Source organism: Accipiter gentilis, chromosome 19 (genome assembly GCF_929443795.1).
Source record: "Accipiter gentilis chromosome 19, bAccGen1.1, whole genome shotgun sequence".
Lineage (NCBI taxonomy): Eukaryota > Metazoa > Chordata > Aves > Accipitriformes > Accipitridae > Astur > Astur gentilis.
The window spans coordinates 16075037-16096607 of NC_064898.1; the positions used below are offsets into that span (position 1 = coordinate 16075037).

At 40.0% G+C, this 21571-nt stretch overlaps 1 protein-coding gene across 7 annotated transcripts in view; it reads left to right on the forward strand.

Annotated features, from left to right (window-relative positions):
• Positions 1-2637: 2637 nt before the first annotated feature.
• CCDC82 (coiled-coil domain containing 82) overlaps positions 2638-21571 on the forward strand; it is a 426644-nt gene continuing 407710 nt past the window's right edge. Inside the window, exons 1-8 of one of the 7 annotated variants that reach the window (XM_049823534.1) lie at positions 2638-2836; positions 3435-3990; positions 4648-4870; positions 6041-6133; positions 8204-8325; positions 9190-9360; positions 17026-17211; positions 17775-20310. In XM_049823534.1, coding sequence (XP_049679491.1) covers positions 3442-3990; positions 4648-4870; positions 6041-6133; positions 8204-8325; positions 9190-9360; positions 17026-17211; positions 17775-17840 — 1410 coding nt within the window. In that variant the 5' untranslated portion in view covers positions 2638-2836; positions 3435-3441 and the 3' untranslated portion in view covers positions 17841-20310. Of the gene's footprint in view, positions 2888-3152; positions 3241-3434; positions 3991-4647; positions 4871-6040; positions 6134-8200; positions 8326-9189; positions 9361-17025; positions 17212-17774; positions 20311-21571 lie in introns of those variants that run through there. The other 6 variants (XM_049823530.1, XM_049823532.1, XR_007508865.1 and 3 more) reach the window with 6 other exon arrangements.

Genomic DNA, 21571 nt, shown 5'->3' on the forward strand with positions numbered 1-21571 from the left:
AAAAGAGCTTTTCTTCTTTTTTTTTCTTTCCTTTTTTTCAGTTGGGGTAAATTCCAGCATTATTATTTGGGCATGAGCCAGCCTAATGCTCAGTATGCCTGGGAGTCACAGAGGGTTTGCAAATGCTGTACTGCTGCAGGAAACAGTCCCTGGGAAATGCGGGCTCCAAGCTTCCCATTGCTTACCTTAGGGAAAGGAGAATACCCCAAGCAGGAAGGGTCTGTTTTATGGAGGGGATGTCCATATAATCCTGTACATCACTGAACTGCAGAAGAGCTTAAGCTTCAGAGAAACTGCAATGTGAACGTGGCAGTAGCCAGCCAACTAACAGATCAGTTGGAAAGCAGCATAGCAAATACTCAGCAGTGAAGGTAGCTAGCAACAGAAGTGGCTAGTGGGGCTGCCACTTAAAATAAATTCAAGTTTCCAATATATTAATATATCTATTATCTAAAATCATAGGGGGCTGGGATATCCCAGTAAAATAGAAAACTCAGTACTGGGGAGATGCTGTAGCCATCACATGGCATAGTGATTCCACAAACCCAGCAACACGGCTATGGTACATACTGTATTTATTTTTTACATGACAGTTTGCTTAATGTGTAGAGAACATTTTAAGACATTTAGAGAGGAGCTTTGAGGAAAATTGGCCTGTTTGGAAAACTTGTGTCTCTTGACTGGAAGTCTGCTTCTAAAATCTGAGGACACAACATGACCCCACACTGCAGACTCCCCTGGGACTGGGATTCACCTGAAAAATCATCAGAAAAATCAAGACAAGATCTTTCAGCATTGTGCATAAGAAAAACTTCTTAGCTGTCCTTCAGAAGCCAGTACTCATAACTGAAACTCTTCATGTCATTAAAGTAAAAAAAAAAATAATTATATATTTTCTTTAGTTACATACAATATATTAATTGTAATTACCTTATTCCCGTCTCCTGCACTACAGTAGCACAACTACAAGGTTTTCTTCGCGCCTTTTATCACTAGGTGGCGACGTTAGAAGCAAGAAACGCGATGAAGACCAGGGACAGAGCAGCACCCCGAAACGTTAACTTCAATAAGAGTTTGAAGGAAACATTAAATCCCGGGCAAACTCTGATCCGTTTATTTATTTGAAAATTCACGTACTGACTTTAAAGCAATTGAAAGAAATGTCGTCCCAGGACTGTAAATCCCTTAATACAATTTAATCCTTGAATTATAACCATTCTAATCCTTGCAATATAAATGTTTTGGTGGGAATTCTACCCACAAACTACATAAACACCTGTCCACACCTTTTCACCATGTGAAATCCATAGCAGTGGTATGCAAATAAGATAAGAACAAATTGTCTTTCATTTCCAGGTATTTCCTCTCCTTGTGGTTTCATTACCAGCTATTTTTAAAGAAATACATGGAGACGTTTACAAGATCTTGTTAAAACAGTACAAGACCTTGTAAAAAAATGTCAGCAGAATGAGTTCCAAGATAGCAGCAGTTTTCTACCACAGACCAAGCAAAGCAGAGCAAATTTAAGACACAAATCTTTTTATCAAAATGCATCTGTAAGAGTATTAGCTCTGAACAGAATCCAGCATCCTAGTCAATAAACATTTTAAGCAGAAAAACAACAGAAGCTGATTATTGTAGGTGTTAAGTTTCCTGCACATACTCATCCACAAAATGTCTTGTTCTCTGAGCAGCGAAAGTAGTGCAACTTCCTTCCTTATGAATTTGTTGTACCCTCCATCTCCCAAACTCCTCCTCTGCCATACTCCCACTTTCCCCTGTGACTAAGAAAACATTCAGGCCACCTCCCCATCCCCTAACCTCCATTTTGGGGGTTCCCCACATGAGAGCCAGCCCCAGCTGAGAGCAGCACGTTTCAGTGCATGCTGCCGAGTTGCTATTACCAAGAAAAAGAGCCCCGTGCTGAGTCCCTGTCCTTGGGCACTGGCACTAGCAGAGCCTCTCGGTGTCACCCAGCCTCTGACTTTCCTCACGGCCATAGCATGAACTGCAGAGAACCAGAGCCCTCCGCATGCTCCTGCTTCTGGCAGACAGGCCCAATGAGCAGCTGCAGGCGCCGTACCCAAGATGTGATTTACAGACACCAAAGAAAGTTTTGTTTCCTTCTAAGAGGCCCGTGGAGGACCGGTGGGCTGGCAGAGGCTTTCCCAAGCATGGACACAGCTAGGATTTCTGCTCCAGCTGGGCCCCGGCCTGGCACCCCCAAAGCATCCCCATAGTTACAGCTGCCACAACCTGCTTTTGCATCCCCCATCATTTGGGGGCTGATGCAATAAATCTAGCAGGTTTGTTCCCAAGGCTGCAGAGAAGAAGAGTGCCGGCAGCTCTGGAGAAGCTGCCTTGGCGGGGTAAGCCTCAGGCCAGGCCAGGCCCCAGTGACGGGTCACCGGCGGCAGGCACTGGCAGCCCCTTTGGGGAGGTGCCGTACCTTGCAAGCCCACGCAGATTTTCCTCAGGAATGCATCTAGGGAGAGCAAAGATGCGAACGTAACTAAACCACCACAGTCTAACGCTGCTTGAGACCAGCCGGACGAGGCACCGGGAAGGAAGAGAGGGAGGGAGAGCGAGTGCTGCCCCGTGCCGGACGGAGGACTCGAACCCGCGACCTCAGGCTCTGCAGCGCTGCGCGCCAACCTGCGGAGCCCGAGCACCCCACATAACACACCTCCCCGCTGGGGCCTGCCAGCACTTCCGTAAACATCGCGGCAGCTGAGCGACAGGGGGCGGCGGCCAATCGCGGCGCGCGGAGCGCCGGGGGGCGGTCGCCTCTCCTCAGCGGCGCCAGCGCGGGACCGCGGGAAGGTTAACGGCGAAAGTAACGGCTGCTGCGCGAGCCGCGGCGGGACGGAGGGAGGTGGGGGGCAGGGTGAGCCCTGCCGGCCCGGGCCGCTTTGTAGAGTGGGGAGCGGGTCGCGACGGCTTCGCCTCAGGGCGCCTCTGCCGCGTCGGGCCGTGCTGCGGGGCGGGCAGGTGGGGGTAGGCCCGGCGACCTCTGCGGGTGGTCCCTCCCCGGCCCAGGGCAGCGGCTGTGGGCGCCGGGCCGCTCCTCAGTGAGGCCTGCGGGCGAGGGTCCTCGGGAGCAGGGAAGCTCTCTGCCTCGGCTGAAGGCTTCCGGTGTTGGAGGGGATGATGGGATCTGTAGCTGCACTCCAGACCGGATTTTTCCGGTTCATTCATGCTGGGAGTGGGCAGTTCCGCTCCTCTACATTTTTGAGTAAGGTGCATCCTCTTCAGAAGTTCTTGTGCATGATTAGATTTGTTTGGTGCTGATACCGGCATGTGTCTCCTAATAATGATATCGTTAAGTCATAGGCATATGTAACAAAATATGCATGCCCTTGGGCTTTTTTTTTAGTGGCATAACATAAGAAGTGCTTTGTTTTACTGGTTTATATTTTGGTGTGTTGTCACAGCCTTCCCATGGAGATAAAAGCAGTTGTCAGGAGATATGAAACACGAAACAAGACAGCAGGAACAGAACTGTCATCATCCAAATCCCGAGTTGATTGGAGACGCACTAAAAGGGAGCTCGTGCTACTTGACAGCAGTGATGAATCCTCAGGTACCTCTGAGGAGGAAGAGCCTACTGCATCAGAAGACATAGAAGATGAAAAAGATGAAACTGCTGTGAAGAACAGCCTTTCAGTTCAGGAGGAGAAAAGCCACAGTGGGGAAGTAACAGAAGATAGTGAGGATGAGTCCATCGTGCCTGGGAAGCGTAAAAGGTTGAACACCTCTGTCTTGTATGACAGTGATGAAAGTGAGGACAGTGATATACTTGTTAGAAAAGTTTTTGCTAAACGCCGCTGTATAATAGATGAAGATGAGAGTTCCAGAGAACAGCAGCCTGATAAAACCTGCCCTACAGAAAACGTTTCTACTGGTAGGAAACAGAAAGTGTTTGCAAAATTGAAAGAACTTGCAAGACAAAGAGCAACTCGGAGATCCTGCAGCAGTGAAAATTGTGAGGTCTGGATTTTATCTTTGAAATTCAGTTGGAGAAAATACTGAATGTAGAGGAAGGCAAAGACTAATAGATATAAACCAGTGGGATTTTTTTTATTTTGGTTTGGGGTTTTTTCATGACAAATCAGTAGTTCTGTCACATTTTAACAGTTGTCACGTTAACTAGATAACTATTGACTGCTGAAAACCTTTATCTTGAGTTTAATCACTGAGGATTTAAGAATTTCCTTTCATTTGCTCTTTCAGGCATTCTGAAATGCTGACTGAGCAGCTTAGAAGACAGGTATCTATCTTCTTTATGTAGTCAGGAAGGAAAAACTTCTTCATCATTCCTTTTTTTCTGTAAAGAAGAGACACATGAGAGGACTATCAAATGATTTTTTATCAAGAAGCAAAATACCTGCTGAAGTAACTCGGAGATCTCATGTTAGCTTAATTCCTACAAATAGAGTGAAGGGAGGTAAATGGAGATGGCTGATTTAAAGCTGAAAGTAATTGTCCTCTAGTACAGAATGATGTATTTTTTGGAAACATTATTTCTTGTTAATTGAACAAATGGTGTTATAAGAAGGTCAAAAATCTTATCCAGTATGTGTAGTATTTCATCAGTGCAAATACTGAAAATTCTTGTGTTTGAAATACTTTTTAAAATTTAATTAGGATTCTGATGATGAAGCAGAAACAGAAGAGGAGCCCCTCTGTCACTTGCCCCTCACACCAACAGAAGGTAGTGAAACTGACAGTGACAGCATGAAAGATTTTATAGTAGAGGAAGAGGAAGATGATGATGACAACACAGAGCACATAAGGAGTGAAAACCAGGCACAACAGAAGGAACTAAATACATCAAATAGCGAGTTCCTGGCATACTACGTCCCACACTGTAAGATCAAAATTAGTGACAAGTCTATATGTATAACTTGCTTGTAGTGCTGTAATAAATAGTAATGGACTGCAAATAAAAGTACTATGTCATAGGGTATGATAGTTTAAAAGCAGATTCCTAAAAGACTTCAATTTATTGTGGAAGTACTCTGATTTCCATAGTAAACTTTTAAAGTCTTCCTGTATCTTATTAAAGGGAGGGTATAATTTGGGGGAAAGGAAGGGAAACCCTGTTGCACAGATGTTTTTTTAAGTTGGTCTGATTTAGGATGAAGTAAGCTACCTATGATGCAGTCATTCCTGTGAAGACCTAAAAGCATCATCCTCCATCTTGTGATACATGCTAAGAGCAGCTATTTTAATTCTGGCCAAATTCTATTCTGGAGAATGATGTAAAATTCTTACCATGAGTTTGGGGGGGTTGGGGGCTTGGGATTTTTTTTTTTTTTTTTAAATGTATTTTTATTTCATGGCGGTGTGACTTGGGTGCACAGGTCTATAGGGTTTTCTGAATTCATTGGTCAATTTCAGCCAAACTGCACAGAGTGAGAAAACTTCCAAGCTGACCTTTTATGAAAACTGGCAACAGGAGCAGAGAGATTTGAAACAGAACTTTATGCTAGTTATCTTCTGTATTTTGTTGTTCAGAAGCAGGTGTGTGCTGACTGGACAGCTGGTGCTAGTATAGCTGGTCACAAGCATTTGTGGTATTTCTTCCCCAGTAAAGACCTGAGCAGAATTGTGTGTATTTGAAAGTAAGTTAGAAAAAAGAAAAAACAAAACAAAACAAAACCACCCCATAAGCCTGGCCTTCTCTGGTTTGCATTATTTCCTGCTACTCATAAAACAAATTATTCTCTTCTTTTAGTGTTTATAGCTCTTACTGTTGGCTCTTATTGCTGAAAGGCTGTGTGACTTTAGGATGCTAAATTTCATTAAGATCACTGAGATGAGAAGCACTATTTAAAGGCAGGGTCTTAAGGGTGTGGATGGTGTACAATGAAATTATTTTAAAATCCATATTTAAAATTACTTTAAAATTCTAAATTTACAATAATGAGGAAAAAAAAATTCTCAAAGGACTTTCAACATTGCTTACTTTTTTTTTCTTTTTTTTTTTTCTTTTTTTTTTTTTTTGTAAATTCTGGTTATATTGCTTTCTTCCCAGTATCTCGCTGTGATCATTATGTACACTTCAGAAGAATAGTAAAGGCTTTCCTCATAAATGCAATTGATGACACTTTTCTGAGCTCATTATATGGTAAGTAAATTGCATTAAATAATATAATAGTACATTCAAAATTCTGCAAAGACATTTATTCTAGAGAAGGATGTGTCTCCTGATTAGAGTATAGGACTGTGTGTCCTGAGATCTGTTCTTTGTTTTGCTGCTCTGTACCTCGGGGTTGGGGGGGGGATCTACCTGAAAAGGATAGAGTAATCTTGGAAAAACGTGTAGGCTTAATTCTTTTAAGCCTAGAAGGCATTCTGAGATGTAAGAAGTGTTTCTGTGTTACTGATCAGTACTAACAGTTCCAGCATGAAAGCGAAATTAATTTCAAAGTAGGTATCTCAATGAAAACATAGCAAGGTCAGCTGATTTGTCAAAATGTTGCGTGCTTCATAGCTTTTTCTGAGGAATTTGGTAGATAATAATTTTAGTTGTGGAGGTTACTCTGTATCTGATTTTTTGTTCTTTTCCTTTTTTTAACATTTGTGCTTTCAGATAAATAAATTTCAGCTGCAGTCAGTACTTCTTGTCTTGTTCTTGCTGAGGAAGTGTTTTTTGGCATTTGGCCTAGTGGGGCTCAATGGCAACCTCACATGTAGTTTCAGAAGCACTGTAAAGGTAGGATTAATGAGAACACTGTCTGTGTGAGGTTGTGGAATGAGTCAGCAAAGTGCCAAAGAGAGGAAGTTTTGGTGTCATCAGGAGCTTAAGAGGAAATGGAGAAACTGAAGTACAGCACACACTTCAGAATAAAGCTGTGTATTCTTGGAGCTAAAAATGTCTTTCATCTACCACTGCTAGTTCTTCCAGTTGTTAGCGTTGTTTTGTTTTACCAAGTGAAAACAAGCTTATGAAAATAGTAAGTAAACTTTGTCAGATTTATGTGGTAATAGCTTCCTTCTATTTCAAATTGTATCTGCTCTACAAAACTAACAACTAATGCCAAGGTGCTGTAAGTAGATCAGCTATGCGGGTGAGTTGGAGGTTGTATTCTATGTTTCTGAAGAACATTGTACAGTATGAACATAGCCTAGCATTACAAAGATATATTTTTATAACACAGAATGGATTTTTCTGAGTTAGTGGAAGTGAGTCTGTTAATTAGTTTGAATCGTGAGCAGCTACTGTAGTATTAAGAGTTCAGACTTACTTTTTCTTGTGAGGGATTTTTTTATGGTCTAGCACAACCTCTTTGAGCTTTCAGTATAGCTGTATTACTGAAAATGTGTACGTGTAAAGTGCACATGGAAAAACAATTAATTGTAATTATGGTGGCTATAATGATAATAACAATTAACTGGTTTTATATAGAAAGCTAGATAGCCAGTAGTCCTTCTTCGTTCTGTTTCTTTGATAACAGTGTTGCTAAAAGACTAGGGAAGGTAGCTGAATTAATTTGTATGTCTGTACATGCTGAAGCTCGAGACAGCATGAATTGGCCTGCACCTATGTAAGTCCTGTTTAATTCCTGAAGTGCGGCACATATTTGGGAGACAGTTGTGGAATAGTGGTAGTTTTACTCATCCTCATACTTGTTTATTTCTTTTGCTTGAGTAAGTATTTGGAAGTACTTATGCTGCCTAACTGAAGGCATTTGACTGTGCTGCTGAAGTTTAAAGGTCAGTTGCTACGTGTTCTTTGTAAGTGACAAAGAGAGTTGTCAAAATTTCTGCTGTGAAGCATCTCAGAGCAGTTTGTTTTCATGGATTGCAAACTCCACCCTTATACATTATGAACAGCTTACATAAGCTGTACAAAAAGCAAGATACATTCCCCCCCCCTCCTTTTCCATTCTTTAAATGGGATTGAGTGCATGGGTCTCCGTTTGGGGTGACAGCTTTTCACATTAGCCTTGACTGTAGAGTTTATTCATGTACCTCTTGTGATACAGACTTTTAAAATAATTAAATACATCAGTTTATCAAAGATGCATGGATCGCTTTTATGGATAACGGTAGCAAATGTATTTAGTAATAATTTATTAAAATTATTCATAGTTCTTAGTATGCAGAAGCATAATGTCCTTGAAAATTTTATTTGAAGAAACTTGTATAACATAGGGTGGTCAGCAAATTAATGACGACTCTTACTGAACAGAAGGAACAAGACAAAAGAAGTATGCACAAGATATGTTGCTCTCACTTCATTATTTGGATGACCGCTTCATTCAGCCTCGTCTTGAGAATTTAATCTCTAGAAGTCGCTGGAAAGATCGATACAAGGTATGTAGCTTCTACTTCAAATAGAGAAGTGGGCTCCAAATCTTATTATTGCTGACATTTTTTTTAATACCGTAATTCTCTGTAAAGGTACAATAATCGCTATAATTATATATAGTTTTTTAATAGAAACCCTTTGGTTTTTAACCTATGTAACTTGTTTTGATACTTACAAATATCAGAAGTATTTTATGTGTTTGTAACCAGATAAACATTCAGGTAACAGAAGAGAATCTGTTCTCAGTTACCTGAATGGTTTTCCTGCTATCTTCAGCAGATGACTTTTTGAGGTTTTTTTGTGACTTGCTAAATGTTGTAACAAAATTTCTTCCTTCTCCCACAAAAAGATAAACCAGTATGTTCATAATGAACCTTCTACTACTTCAAAAAAAAATGAAGTCAATATATAGTAATCTAGTCACTGTATGTGAATTAGTAGAATAGTGTTAGTGTGATAGCTGTGGTGATCTAATAATCACTGTAATAATGGAGTACGTCTGGGGGAGAGATACAGTGTATTTATTTGAAGCAGACCAACTGATATAGTTACACCCCCGACCCCTTCCAAAAAAAAAAGAGAAAGAAAAAAAAAAAAGAGAGAGAGATGAGAAAAATAAGTGCCGGGATGCAGGATCCATTCTTTAGGTCTGAAGCCAAAAGAAAGAGTTAATGAACTAGAGCTGAGTGAAGTGTTGGAAAATGTTTGAGAAGGTTTATGTTTGCAATTGAATGGTGAAAGACTTCAGATTTGAATCTCTTTGGTTTCTCTTGCACTAATTTTGTGTGAGTACAGAGTATTCAGCAGCCTATTTGAGGCATCTTTCAGTTTAAGAGATTCTTTAATGTTATTTGAAATCTCTTTTTCAGGAGCGTGTGGATTGTTACCCAGACATTCGCATAATCTTGAAAAATCCAAAAAATATGTCTTGTCAGGCCTGTGAATTGAATCGGTATTGTAAGTTTAATGTGCTGCTCTCTGGAAGGCTTTACAATAGTAGAACTTTGGAAGCAGATGACTTCATGTCAGATGACAAGCAGGTAACTTCAAACAAGCACCCTATATAATTACTTTTAAACTTTGTCTGGTGTTACAGAAAATCATATAAAGAATAGAAATCCTATCAAGACATCTAATGTCTATAATGCTAGAGGCAAGAGTTAAGCTACTGTACTTCCATGTCTAAATCCTATTAATTTTTAAAATGTGAGGACCATTTTGCAGTTGGAGGAGTGTAGTCTTGGATTTAGCTATGAATTATGAAGGAAGTTCCTTTGAAACTGGAATGGATGAGTAGAGGCATTCCTCTACACCTTCCCCTCTACCCACCTTCATACTTTCTTATATGTTGGAAAAGAGGTAATGAAAAGTATCCTCAAATAAACCTAGCTTTTATCAAGAAAATAAATCTTTATTTTCTGTGACTTTTGTTTTTGCCTGCATCACAACGATCAGTATACTGTTTCCTCCTCACTTTTGCCACTTAATATTAGTACCTGATGCAGCACATGTACTTGCACTGCAGTAAGCGCTAGTAAGTATACCCAACCATGAGCTGGACTTCATGATAAAGAGAAAGGGCTCTAAGACATACAGTATGGTTTATTGATAACTCTTGCCCTCGAGTCAAAATTGACATTTGCCTCAATTTTTCCTCTGCTTCAAATCTCTACAGTCTGAGTATCATCCAGGGCAAGAAGGAAATTCTAGGTACATGGCATCCTACACATCCTACTCGGCATGCTTGTCTTTGGTGGTGCATGGGGAGGCAGTCTGAAACTGTGTTTCAGAAAGGCTGACAGCACACATTAAGATTCACATGAGCACTCAATCGGTTATTTCTGAAGTAGCTTTTTGCTTTGTCAGAGAACATATAATAGAAGATTGAAAATCCTAAAGCAACTGCATATCTTAAAGAAAGGAAAACCTGTGGTAAAGAAATTATGTGACTGAGTGATGCTCTGAACATGCCTGGCATTCCTGGTTTTCACCAGGTACCTGAGAAATACTATGCTGGTTGGGTTTTTTTAAATCTTTAATAGATCCTATCTCCATATGCCAGGAGTCTGAGGCTTTAAATCAAAATGACATTTGCCTCATTTACATATATTCTAAATATCAGAAGGCCTTTTCACTAAAGTTGGATCACTTGAAAGCCATTTACCTTTGTGTGTGCCTATAATGCCCTTAAGACTTTCCCAGCAGGAATCTTGCATTGATTAGCTTTCAGAAACAATATAAAAGTTACTTTCTGTGTAATGGACAATCATCTCCATTGAATGATTGTGTTTTCTGTTTTGTTGCCAGTAAGGTTTGTTCTACACTGGGTCACTAGGTTTGCTAATTCTGTGCCTACTGTGCCTCTAGCTTTTGGCGCATCCATGTGCACTCCAGCAGTTCCTGTTTGCTCTAGGTCAGAACATTGAGTGAAATAGTGCCACTGTCATCCTAATAGTCCAAGTGCAGCCTAGTCAGAATTTACTGCTTCATTCTTCAGATTTTTTCACATCTGCTATTTCCCATGTAGCTATTCACTCAGGACAAAGTATCTTGACATCTCAGTTGCATTGACACTTGAAATTGCTGATCTCCTTTTGAGAAGACTTGTTCCTAACTACTTCAATACATTTTATTAGACCTTTTTCTCATTACTGCATTATCAGAACTACTTGTCCAACTAGAAAACATTCCCATTTAGGTAGCCTTGCATCTTTTTCTCACTCGGTTGTCTCTACTGGGACATTTTGGATTAAATTGTATTTTTGGAATGAAACGCATCTTTCATGTTGTTACACAGTGTTGCACCAGGCAGTTGTTTTGGATGACTTGAGCAGTCAAATTTGTTATATTTCACAGCTGAGACTTTTGAAGACCTTGACTCTTAAGAACCTGGGTGTTCCTAATATTTGGGGATCTTCCCTTCAAATTTACAGCTACCAGTAATTGTTATGATTAGGTATGCATATGACCTTCTTAAGTAATGTAATCCATGACCTCTTATGATAAACTCAAAGCACGCAATTTGTCAAGAATAAAATATTGCTACAGTTGTGTACCAAGCTGATACCCAAGTTCTGCCTTTCTTCCCTTTCAGGAGGTGTAGAAGGTATATTCCTTTTCTTTGTGACTGTAAAAGAATTTCTGAATACAGCTGAAGTTCCTCACAGTATTTGCTGAAAAGAAAAAAGTGTCAGAACAAGTTGTATTTACAACATATTGTGAAATGCAGTATAATAGGATTACTTATATGAAAATAAAGTGAAGCCCATCAGACTGGAAGTACACCTTACTGAAGAGCAAGCCTGTATTGTTTGGATCTTTGCAAATATTCTAACTTAGAGATTTGAGTGGTGTCAGTGTGATTATCATTATGTCATCATACTGGGCTCTGTGTATAATGCAGAATCTAGGAAAATCTGTGCCACAGTTTTTCTTAAATAGATTACAGACCCTTCTGAGCAGCAGTTGTTAATACTCTGTTTTGGTAAGTCTGTGTATGCATGATAGTCAAGAGAGCTAGGCTTTTCCAGCAAGGCTTTTCCCCTTGTTTATTGCACTAAATCAGTAAGTCCTTGGCAGTCATACTAACACTGATACTGCAGTCCATTGTACAGTCATTATTCTTCATTAGATACAAGTCCCTAAATGTAGATCACTAATTAAAAATTTTCAGTTTTTCATGGCATGTACCTTACCTAACCAGAAATAATAAGTGAACTAGCACAAGAATTTAATCTTTACTCAACTTCCAGCTTCACTGTGGAAATAACAGTAGCAATTGCCTCACTGCTGTCCAAACATTGTCCTACATAAAGCTTTGGCTATTTTTTCACTTTGGAAAAAACTTGGAATATCCTACTGAATATTGAACTAACTTGCTAGTTCACTGTTGTCCTCTTCAGCTTAACAGTAGAAAATGAGAGCTTTTTTTTAACCTGTATACCCGAGCATCTGGTGAGATGCCTGGCATGTGTATGCTCAATATAGCTCAGGGGCTATAGAACAGACCCAGGAGAGAGAGTTCCTGAGCTCTTTCCAGTAATTTTTGATAGTGCCTTTGTAATGCAACATTTGTGTTCTTATGGTCATCTGTAATTTAGACTGCTAAAGGTACAGTTCTCAAGTAGTCTTTGAAGTTCTGCTGGTAACACACTGATCAACTTGTACTGCCAATTGAGAAAAAAGAAGAAAGGCACACAGAGCTACATAAAACTGGCACTTCAAGAAGTTAATTGACTGAAAGGGAAGGCAGTTCAGCACTGGCAGATCAGCTTGAATGGAAACACGTAGTTGGACTATTTTCTAAAGTTTTATTTGAAAATACCCGAGAAAAGTGGATGTGGAGAGAACAAAAACAGACCTCCAACCCTCTTCTTCTGCATAAAACTTTCCTTTTCTCTCATCTCTGAAGTATTCTGCTTTGCCAGTAGAAAGAGAAGAGAAACAGCTGTTCCAGTTTTGCTTAGGCTTGCAGTGATTGTTCTGTGTGTAGCTGCCAATTCTCATTCCTCCATGGTCAGGGAGAATTGAATGGTTTAGAGGTATGGATGCCCCCCACACCTCTTTGCTCCTGTGTCACCTGGATTATAAACTGTTTTCTGCTCCTCAGTTTTGGTGTTCTACTTCCGTTTATAATCATGCTTAGAGGACATGGGTTCAGTCACTACATGTTGTGCTGTTGTCAGGCTATGCTCCTGCATTCCATACAAAGTGATTTAACACAACTTTGGCTGATATGACCAGCTTGACTAGATAAGTTAAGCATTAGGACAGTCACTGAGAACTGTGAGAGGAAAAAATTAGAAGTACAGTACTGAGATTCTTTCCAAAGCTGCGTTCTGAAATAGTATTGTATTTTTAGACAATCTTTCTTGCTTTAAAAACACAATACTTAATTACATTATAGGATATTTAGCTATATGCCTCTGGCATTTCTCCAGCATAGAAATACTTTACACCTCACACATAAATGAACTATGAAACTCATTGCCACAAGATACTTTGGAAGCAAAATGTGTTAGTGGGTCCCAAAGGGGTTTAGACAGGTTCTTGGGGAAGCTTCTCCCACACTATGGAACATGATAGTTGGGATGGTACACACTGTCTTGACTGTTGACTGCTAGAAGCTGTATGGTAATGTTATAATCATTCTGGTGTGCGTCCTGCATCTTGTACTGAATTCCTAAATATCTCCTGTTAGCTGTTGTTGCAGGGGAAGAACTGGACCATCAGTTTGATGCAAGATGGTATCTCCTATTTTACATTACATAATGTTCCATATGCCACACCTCATTGCTTGGGGTACTTGAAAAGTTATTAAATGTTCTATGAAACACCACAGCTCAGTTCTTGAATGTTTCAGTATTTGAAATGGTACTTCTGGAAATTTGAATGAATCAAGGTTATGTGTTAGTTGGTAGGTCTTGGACTTCAGAAGCACCTATAGCACCAAACATAAGCCTTAGCTTTTCAGTTTTGGGAAGAGTAGAAGATGAGCTGCATATAGGTACATGTACATGATCAGTAGAGAATTGCAATATAGTAATCAGAATTTTTAATCTCAGGATGGTTAAAATTTCAGTTAATAACCATCTAGTGTCGGTAAGATCAAAAGTTCTTTTAAGTGGGTGTGTGTCTTTTGACTTCAGTGGTATTATGCCTGCTTGTATCAGTTGAGCTGCTGGTTAATATATTTAAGAAATGAAGTTCATTCATGTATTTAAGAAAATATATAAATAATACATATAAATATAGATTTAGCTTATATAATCATTATAAATATAAACATGCTTTTCTGTTACTGTCATTGTCAGTAGATACTGCTAAGGCTAGGTTGTATAAGTAGGTGAGGTGTTTTGGGGAACTGCTCAGAGATGCAAACGTTTGGTCATGCATTCGGAAAAGCTCCCTGAAAACATGGGTTGTAAGCATTGATCAAAACTTAAACTTCTCATAATTTAAAAGAGTATTCAGATTATCACTGATGGCAGCAATAAAGGGTATCACTGCTGCGGCTCAGGAGAGATCATTTTGCAATATATAACATGGTTGGGTTTTCTGATATATATGTGTGTGTAATCTGAAATAGGAATACAATTGCAGCTTGCATTACTGATGCAAAGAACTTTGACCTTTAGCTATTTACCTGCTTGTTACTTGCAAAGGTGTGACAAGACATCTGTCCAAAACAATGCTGCCCTTGAAGGATAAGTTGATGGGTTGGTTTGTTTTTTTTAAGTAAAACTAAATCAGTTTCTCCTGTATGTATCAGGAGCTGAATTTCTTTACGCATGTATGAAAATCATAGAATGGTTTGGGTTGGAAGGGACCTTAAAGATCATGTAGTTCCAACCCCCCTGCCATGGACAGGGACACCTTCCACTAGACCAGGTTGCTCAAAGCCCCATCCAACCTGGCCTTGAACACTGCCAGGAATGGGGCAGCCACAGCTTCTCTGGGCAACCTGTTCCAGTTCCTCACCACACTCACAGTAAAGAATTTCTTTCTAATATCTAATCTAAATCTACCCTCTTTCAGTTTAAAACCATTGCCCCTTGTCCTATCACTACACTCCCTGATAAGGAGTCCCTCCCCATCTTTCCTGTAGGCCCCCTTTAAGTACTGGAATGCCGCTATAAGGTGTCCCCAGAGCCTTCTGTTCTTGAGGCTGAACAACCCCAACTCTCTCAGCCTGTCTTCACAGGGGAGTTGCTCCACCCCTCTGATCATCTTCGTGGTCCTCCTCTGGACCTGCTCAAGCTGGTCTGTGTCCTTATGTTGGGAGCCCCAGAGCTGCATGCAGTACTCCAAGTGGAGTCTCAGAAGAGCAGAATAGAGGGGGAAAATCACCTCCTTCAACTTGCTAGCCCCACTTCTTTTGGTGCAGCCCAGAATGCGACTGGCTTTCTGGGTTGTGAGCTCACATTGCTGGCTCATATTCAGTTTTTCATCCACTATTACCCCCAAGTTCTTCTCCTCAGGACTGGTCTCAATTCACTCATCACCCAGCCTGTATTTGTGCTTGGGATTGCCCCAACCCATGTGCAGAGCCTTACACTTGGCCTTGTTGAGCTTCATGAGTTTCGCATGGGCTCACCTCTCAAGCCTTTCAAGGTCCCTCTGGGTGGCATCCCTGCCTTCCAGCGCGTCAGCTGCACCGCACACCTTGGTGTCATCGGCAAACTTGCCGAGGGTGCACTCAATCCCACTGCCCATGTTGCCGACAAAGATGTTAAACAGCGCTGGTCCCAGTGCTGACCCCTGAGGAATGCCACTTGTCACTGGTCTCCACTTGGACATCAATCTGTTGACCACAACTCTTTGAGTGTGACCATCCAGCCAATTCCTTATCCACTGAGTGGTCCATCCATCAAATCCATGTCTCTCCAATTTATAGACAAGGATGTTGTGCAGGACGGTGTCAAATGCTTTGCACAAGTCCAGGTAGATGACGTCAGTTGCTCTTCCAATTAATGATGTTGCTTTTAAGCGTAGAAAACCTGACCTCCAAAAACCGGTGAGATGAAGATTTCTTACCTGACAGGCTTTGTCTCCATGGGCTGGAGTAGTAATCGGTGCACCTATGGGTCATTTACAGGGATAGATACCTCTTCTGATTTGGCATTGTATGTACTTGAACTACTTGTCTTGTAGAAATGGAACAAAACTTACTCTTGTGAAATGCAGGATGTCCATAAATGCAGATGAACTTTGATTCTTTCTCCCTCCCCACACCTTCAATTTCATATACTCTTAGTGAAGATTTGGGATTGCCAGAGGTTCTTATAACCCACATATTACTCAGTATATTCAGATAAACACCTTCACTGCTTAACATCTTTGCATAAAATCTGAGTTTAAGGTACGTGCAAATACTTGCCTGTATTTAATGTTAGAGCTGATAGATGATAATCAATCTACTCTAATCCATGCTCTGATTATGTATTTACGTGTGTATTTACCCTTTGTTTATCTATAAATACTGCTGTAAAGAAAACTGTTAAATAAGACAGCTCTGTCTTTTCTGGATGGAAATTGTAGAAGTAAAACTGGTAATAAATGGGAGATGCAGAGGCATTATGGCCTAGCTATACCTCCCAGACAGCTGCAGATCATACAGTTTGCACTGTATAAAACCTAGGTTTTCAGGTTTTATTTTTATGAAATCCGGTGTCTCTATATATTTATTAAATATATGATTCTAGGCATATGTCTATTTGCATTCATAGGTATTTCTTGAAGAAATATTGAATATTATTCAGTCTACAAAATGCTAGAACTGGTATTTCATGTCACTAGGAAGTACTGTATATTAAGCAAAAGTAATCAAATAATTTCTCTTCCTCAGCTTTCACAATATGATGGTTGTCTAAAATGTTAGTGATTTTGTAACAAAGTTCCACTAGGAGATAGGAAAGATACTACCAATTATAAACATGGTTGCGTTTGCAAGAAAACAGTACTGATAAGCTGCCATTGCATAGGCTTGCTGGCTGCCTGCTTGCTCAAAAATTGTTCTGCTGTGGCTGTGAAAACTACATGGTTTTGCGCTCATTTTATGCATGTAATGTGTCATTCTGTTTATTTCATTTTTAAAAAAATCCTCCTAGACTGATAAAGTCTTACTAGACTGACTTAGCCGTTCTTTATATTGTCAAGATAATCACAGTGCTATCAGAGAGAATGATTTGTTCGCTTTGGCCTAGGTTTTGAAGGTTGGCATGGTGTGTGCGAATCGTACAAGAGTTTATCATAATTTGAAGCACTTCAAATACAAGTTGTACATGGATTGCAGCTCCATTACTGAGTTGGATGGTGTTGAGGATGAACCAGTCAAAGACACAGTTGAACGGCTGTTCAGCCAGTTGGAAGACAGTGGGTGGATTCAGAAGGTACAACTGAGTTATTTGACCTATCCTTTTCCAAGTAGATAGAAGTAAGCTGAGATAAAATGTCTGATTTAATTGATCAGTTCTGAATTACTGGGCTTAAACAATATAACTCAGCTTAACCATTCATCCACTTCGGCTGACCCAGTCTCTCAAACAGTGGTATGCTGGCTGCATTCACACAGAGTTTGTGTCAACTTGCGAGATGAAGCTTTTGGACAGCTGCATGATCTCTGGGCTGTGGTGGGCCGGCTCCTGTTTCATTTGAAAGCAGTGACACAACAAACTCAAGCTGTAACTCAGAGAGATTGGAAACATGTACATGAGGCACAGCAAGAATATTTTACTCTTCTGTTTACGCTGAAGTACTTTGAATTATTCAGAAACACTTTATGAACTATTTCAAGACAACTTGTACAATTGCATTTAGAAAGCTTTCAGGTATCGTTGCTTCTGAATTGTTACTGGAATGCTTGTTACTGTATTGAAGAAAAAGAAAAAGCAGTCTTTATGTAATTCATTTATTAAACATTGCTAAAATAATACAGATTTTATTTTATTTGCAGAGATATAATGATCTTGAAGACTACATGAATGATGCAGACAGTTTCCAAGAAGAGAAAATTGATTAAGTGGTCGTACAGATCTTTGAAAGACATCTTGTAAAAATTTGAATGGCCTGCTTTATCTGCATGTGCTTTCCCTCTGCTTGGTCTTCAAGATTCTTTTTAGGCTGTGTTATACTTAAATCCATATGCCTTTAAACTACTGTTTGAGAATGTGCTGTGGTGTATCTTTTTTTTCTCATCTGTGTCAGTAATAACCCAAAGTTTTATCAAATCAGTCCTTCCAGTCTTACTGCATAGGTCACTTTAAGTTTCCTCCTGTTCTTAAAAATAACATCTTGATACCTGTTTACTCATGAAATAATTTTTCCACCTATTTATATTGAGCTGCATCATAGGGAAGGTAGGACATGCTGAGACATTTTGAAATAGGTATATTTGGAAAGGTAAGGCTGTGTTATACAAGAATGTATGACTTGCATCTTACTTTCCTTGTTGCTCGTTACATGCAAGTAAGTCCAACCATTTAGAATGATAGTTACAACAGACAGGACCCAAATGCAAAGATCTATTTCCCCTCTGAGGAATCAGTATAGACTGTTGCAAGGCAACAGAGCAAATATTCTGCAGTCCTGACTACATTTGCAGCACAGTAGTCATTCCTCTCTTTAGAGAGTAGGTGATGAGTCACATCATAGGCGTCACACAGACTGAGTCTGGCTTAGCCATCTACATGAGCACTTGGACCCACAGTGCTGTCTCCAATAAGCAGCTGGGGCAATTTACTGAGATCTTAGACATCAAATTACGTTGTGCAAACATAATGTCCACAACTTCAGGTAACTAAAAAATTAAGAGAATGGATTAATGTGGCCATGCAAGATAAGCAAGATTTCTTCCAGTGTAACTTAACAGAAAGCAGGAGTTACTCAGAATCATGATGCAGACCTTACCTGAATTGCATGAAGCCCAAGTCAGAGTTCTTTGGGGCCATGGGAGTAGATTTTTGAGGAGTTAGGAAGGTTTAAGTACTGTATTGTCCATTCTGAAAAATTGGACGTGAACTGGCAATGTGCACTTGCAGCCCAGAAAGCCAACCATATCCCAGGCTGCATAAAAAGAAGCGTGGCCATCAGGTCCAGGGTGGTGATTCTGCTCTCGTGAGACCCCACGTGAGAGCTGTGTTCACCTCTGGGGTCCCCAGCATAAGAAAGACATGGACCTGCTTGAGCAGGTCTAGAGGAGGGCCACAAAAATGATCAGAGGGCTGGAGCCCCTTTCCTATGAAGACAGGCTGAGAGACTTGGGGTTGTTCAGCCTGGAGAAGAGAAAGCTCCGGGGAAACCTTATTGTGAAGGGGCTTATACGTATGAAGATGAGATTTTTACCAAGGCCTGCAGTGAAAGGACAAGGGGCAATGGTTTTAAACTGAAAGAGGGTAGGTATAGATGGACATAAGGAAGAAATTTTTTATGATGAGGGTGGTGAGGCACTGGAACAGGTTGCCCAGAGAGGTTGTGGGTGCCCCATCCCTGGAAGTGTTCAAGGCCAGGTTGGATGGGGCTTTGAGCAACCCGGTCTGGTGGAAGTTGTCCCTGGCCATGATCTTTAAAGGTTCCTTCCAACCCAAACCATTCTATGATTCTGTCCCTGTAATTTGTGCTGCATATAAAACTAATTAGATGTAGCCTAAGATAAGATGCAGGATGCAGGGCTTTCAATCCAGTTCGGAGCTGTTCCTACATCCTGCTGTATACGCATACTCTTCTATTAGTCTTTTGTGGCTGAGCAACTTGGTGAAAGGAAAGATACTGTTAATGCTCTAGATTCTTCTAACAAATTGCTCTCAAAAGCAAAATGAATGAAATTGTCATGGATTTGTCCGTAAGAAATCCCTGCATTCATTATGCCATTCTAGTGGTAACAGATATGCTGATTGGCTAGGGACCTGCTGTCAGGTGTATTGCTTAACGGTGAACACCTCTCGGCTTTTTTCCACAGGAACTGTACCTTAGATTTGTCATTCAGTACCCCTTTTCCAGCATTCATTGTAAGAAATGAACTGCTTTTATATTTTGAGGGGTTGAAATTCAGCAATGGTTTATATGCTATTAGAGTGAGCTAATACCATCAGTTCCCCCTTGTACCACATACAGATTCGAGATTTACAAACCAAGGTGAAAAATCCCAGTAAACAGATTGAGATTTACTCTCAAGTAATTTACACTGGAGGTGTTATTTCCATACCTTAACTGTGAGTTGGATACGTAAATATTCTGAGATTTGATATATCTTATACCTATCTCCCTGGTTACCAAAGCTGAAGGAAATCTTCACTATTTTTCCTTCTTCATCCCTGTTCTTCTAGGAATATTGGTGGGAACCCACCCATCAACTTAAAAGTACTCGGGAATCTATCTCAAATACATCCCTTTTAGGAAAAGTAATGCCCTTTCATGCCCTACTTCTTTCTGTTAACAAAATCTCTGTACACTTATGTTGGCTTCTCTAGAATAATAAAATGACATTTACGTTTGGTGTAACTTTATTCTTACAAGGGAAAACCATTCTGAAATAAATGAGGTTTGTACCACATAATGGCATATGCCCTCTCAGAGCCTTCCTGACTGGTCTTCATTTCTGCTGCCATCTGAATTTTCTGAAAACTTTCAAGACTGTATGATTTTTATTTAAAAATTTTGCAATCAAAATGAATGGTTGATTTCTCATCTTGCCACATTTAAGCTGTTTGCTACCAAGTTAAAAAGTAAGTTTGGGAAATTTTGGCTTGCAGATTACTGATAATATCTCAAGGATACGTACATTTTGATTGAAAATTAAAACTGGCAAATTGCTCCAGTTATTAGTTTTACTCATTTTTTGATATCTACCACATCCAAGATCACGTTTCTCACCTCCTCTTCATTAACCTAAAAAGTGTGAGCTATCTACATCTTTCCCGTTCCTGCAGGCATTTTTTTTTCCAGATCTATGTTCTTCTGTCTCTAACAGGGATACAAAAGTATCCTGTTAAGAGTTTCTTGGAAAAAAGTGCCTCCATAGGTTTACTAATCTTGTCTGTGATATGACCAGTTGGACTAAGAAAATGCCTACAACTGATATCACTGATTTCTATTTCAGTAGGAAACTGATACTTGATTTGGCTTGACAGGGCCTGACATAAGGTTTGCGTGTGCATAGTCTCTCTTAAACTTTGATATTCCCCTCACTGAGATTGGAGGAGGGGATAATATTTTTGTGGCTCTTGTTTTACCTGAAGAGTTTCTACAAGACACAGAATGTGAAGTATCATTACATAATGTTTACATTTGTCTTCACCACAGGAAATGAAAAGATTGTTTAGAAGAGCTGTATATGTAAAAATTTAGATCAAATTTTCCAGGACAAGCTGTAAATGCTAGTACTTGTACAGCATGAAGTACAAAGAGGACTCTTACCCCCTGAGTCTTTCTATATACAGAAATACTCGGAATATTTCTAGCAGCAAAATTTTGTGCAAATATCTAATGACGGGAGAAATCAGAAATCTGACCAGTCTTTCATAGTTCCTTTTCCACATTAGAGAATTTGAGGAGAGTTAGGGGGTGAGAGACTATAACGTTTGTTCCGATAGGGCATTTTTAATTGCCTTTAGTGTTAATTTTTGAAGTAGTAGCTCTAATTAAGATAAAGTACCTGTCTTAATGGAACAATGAAGAGAGCTCAGTATGTGATTAGACTTGGCACAGGTGATTAATGATCTTGCTTGGAAATTACTTTGGTTCCTGCAATGTTTC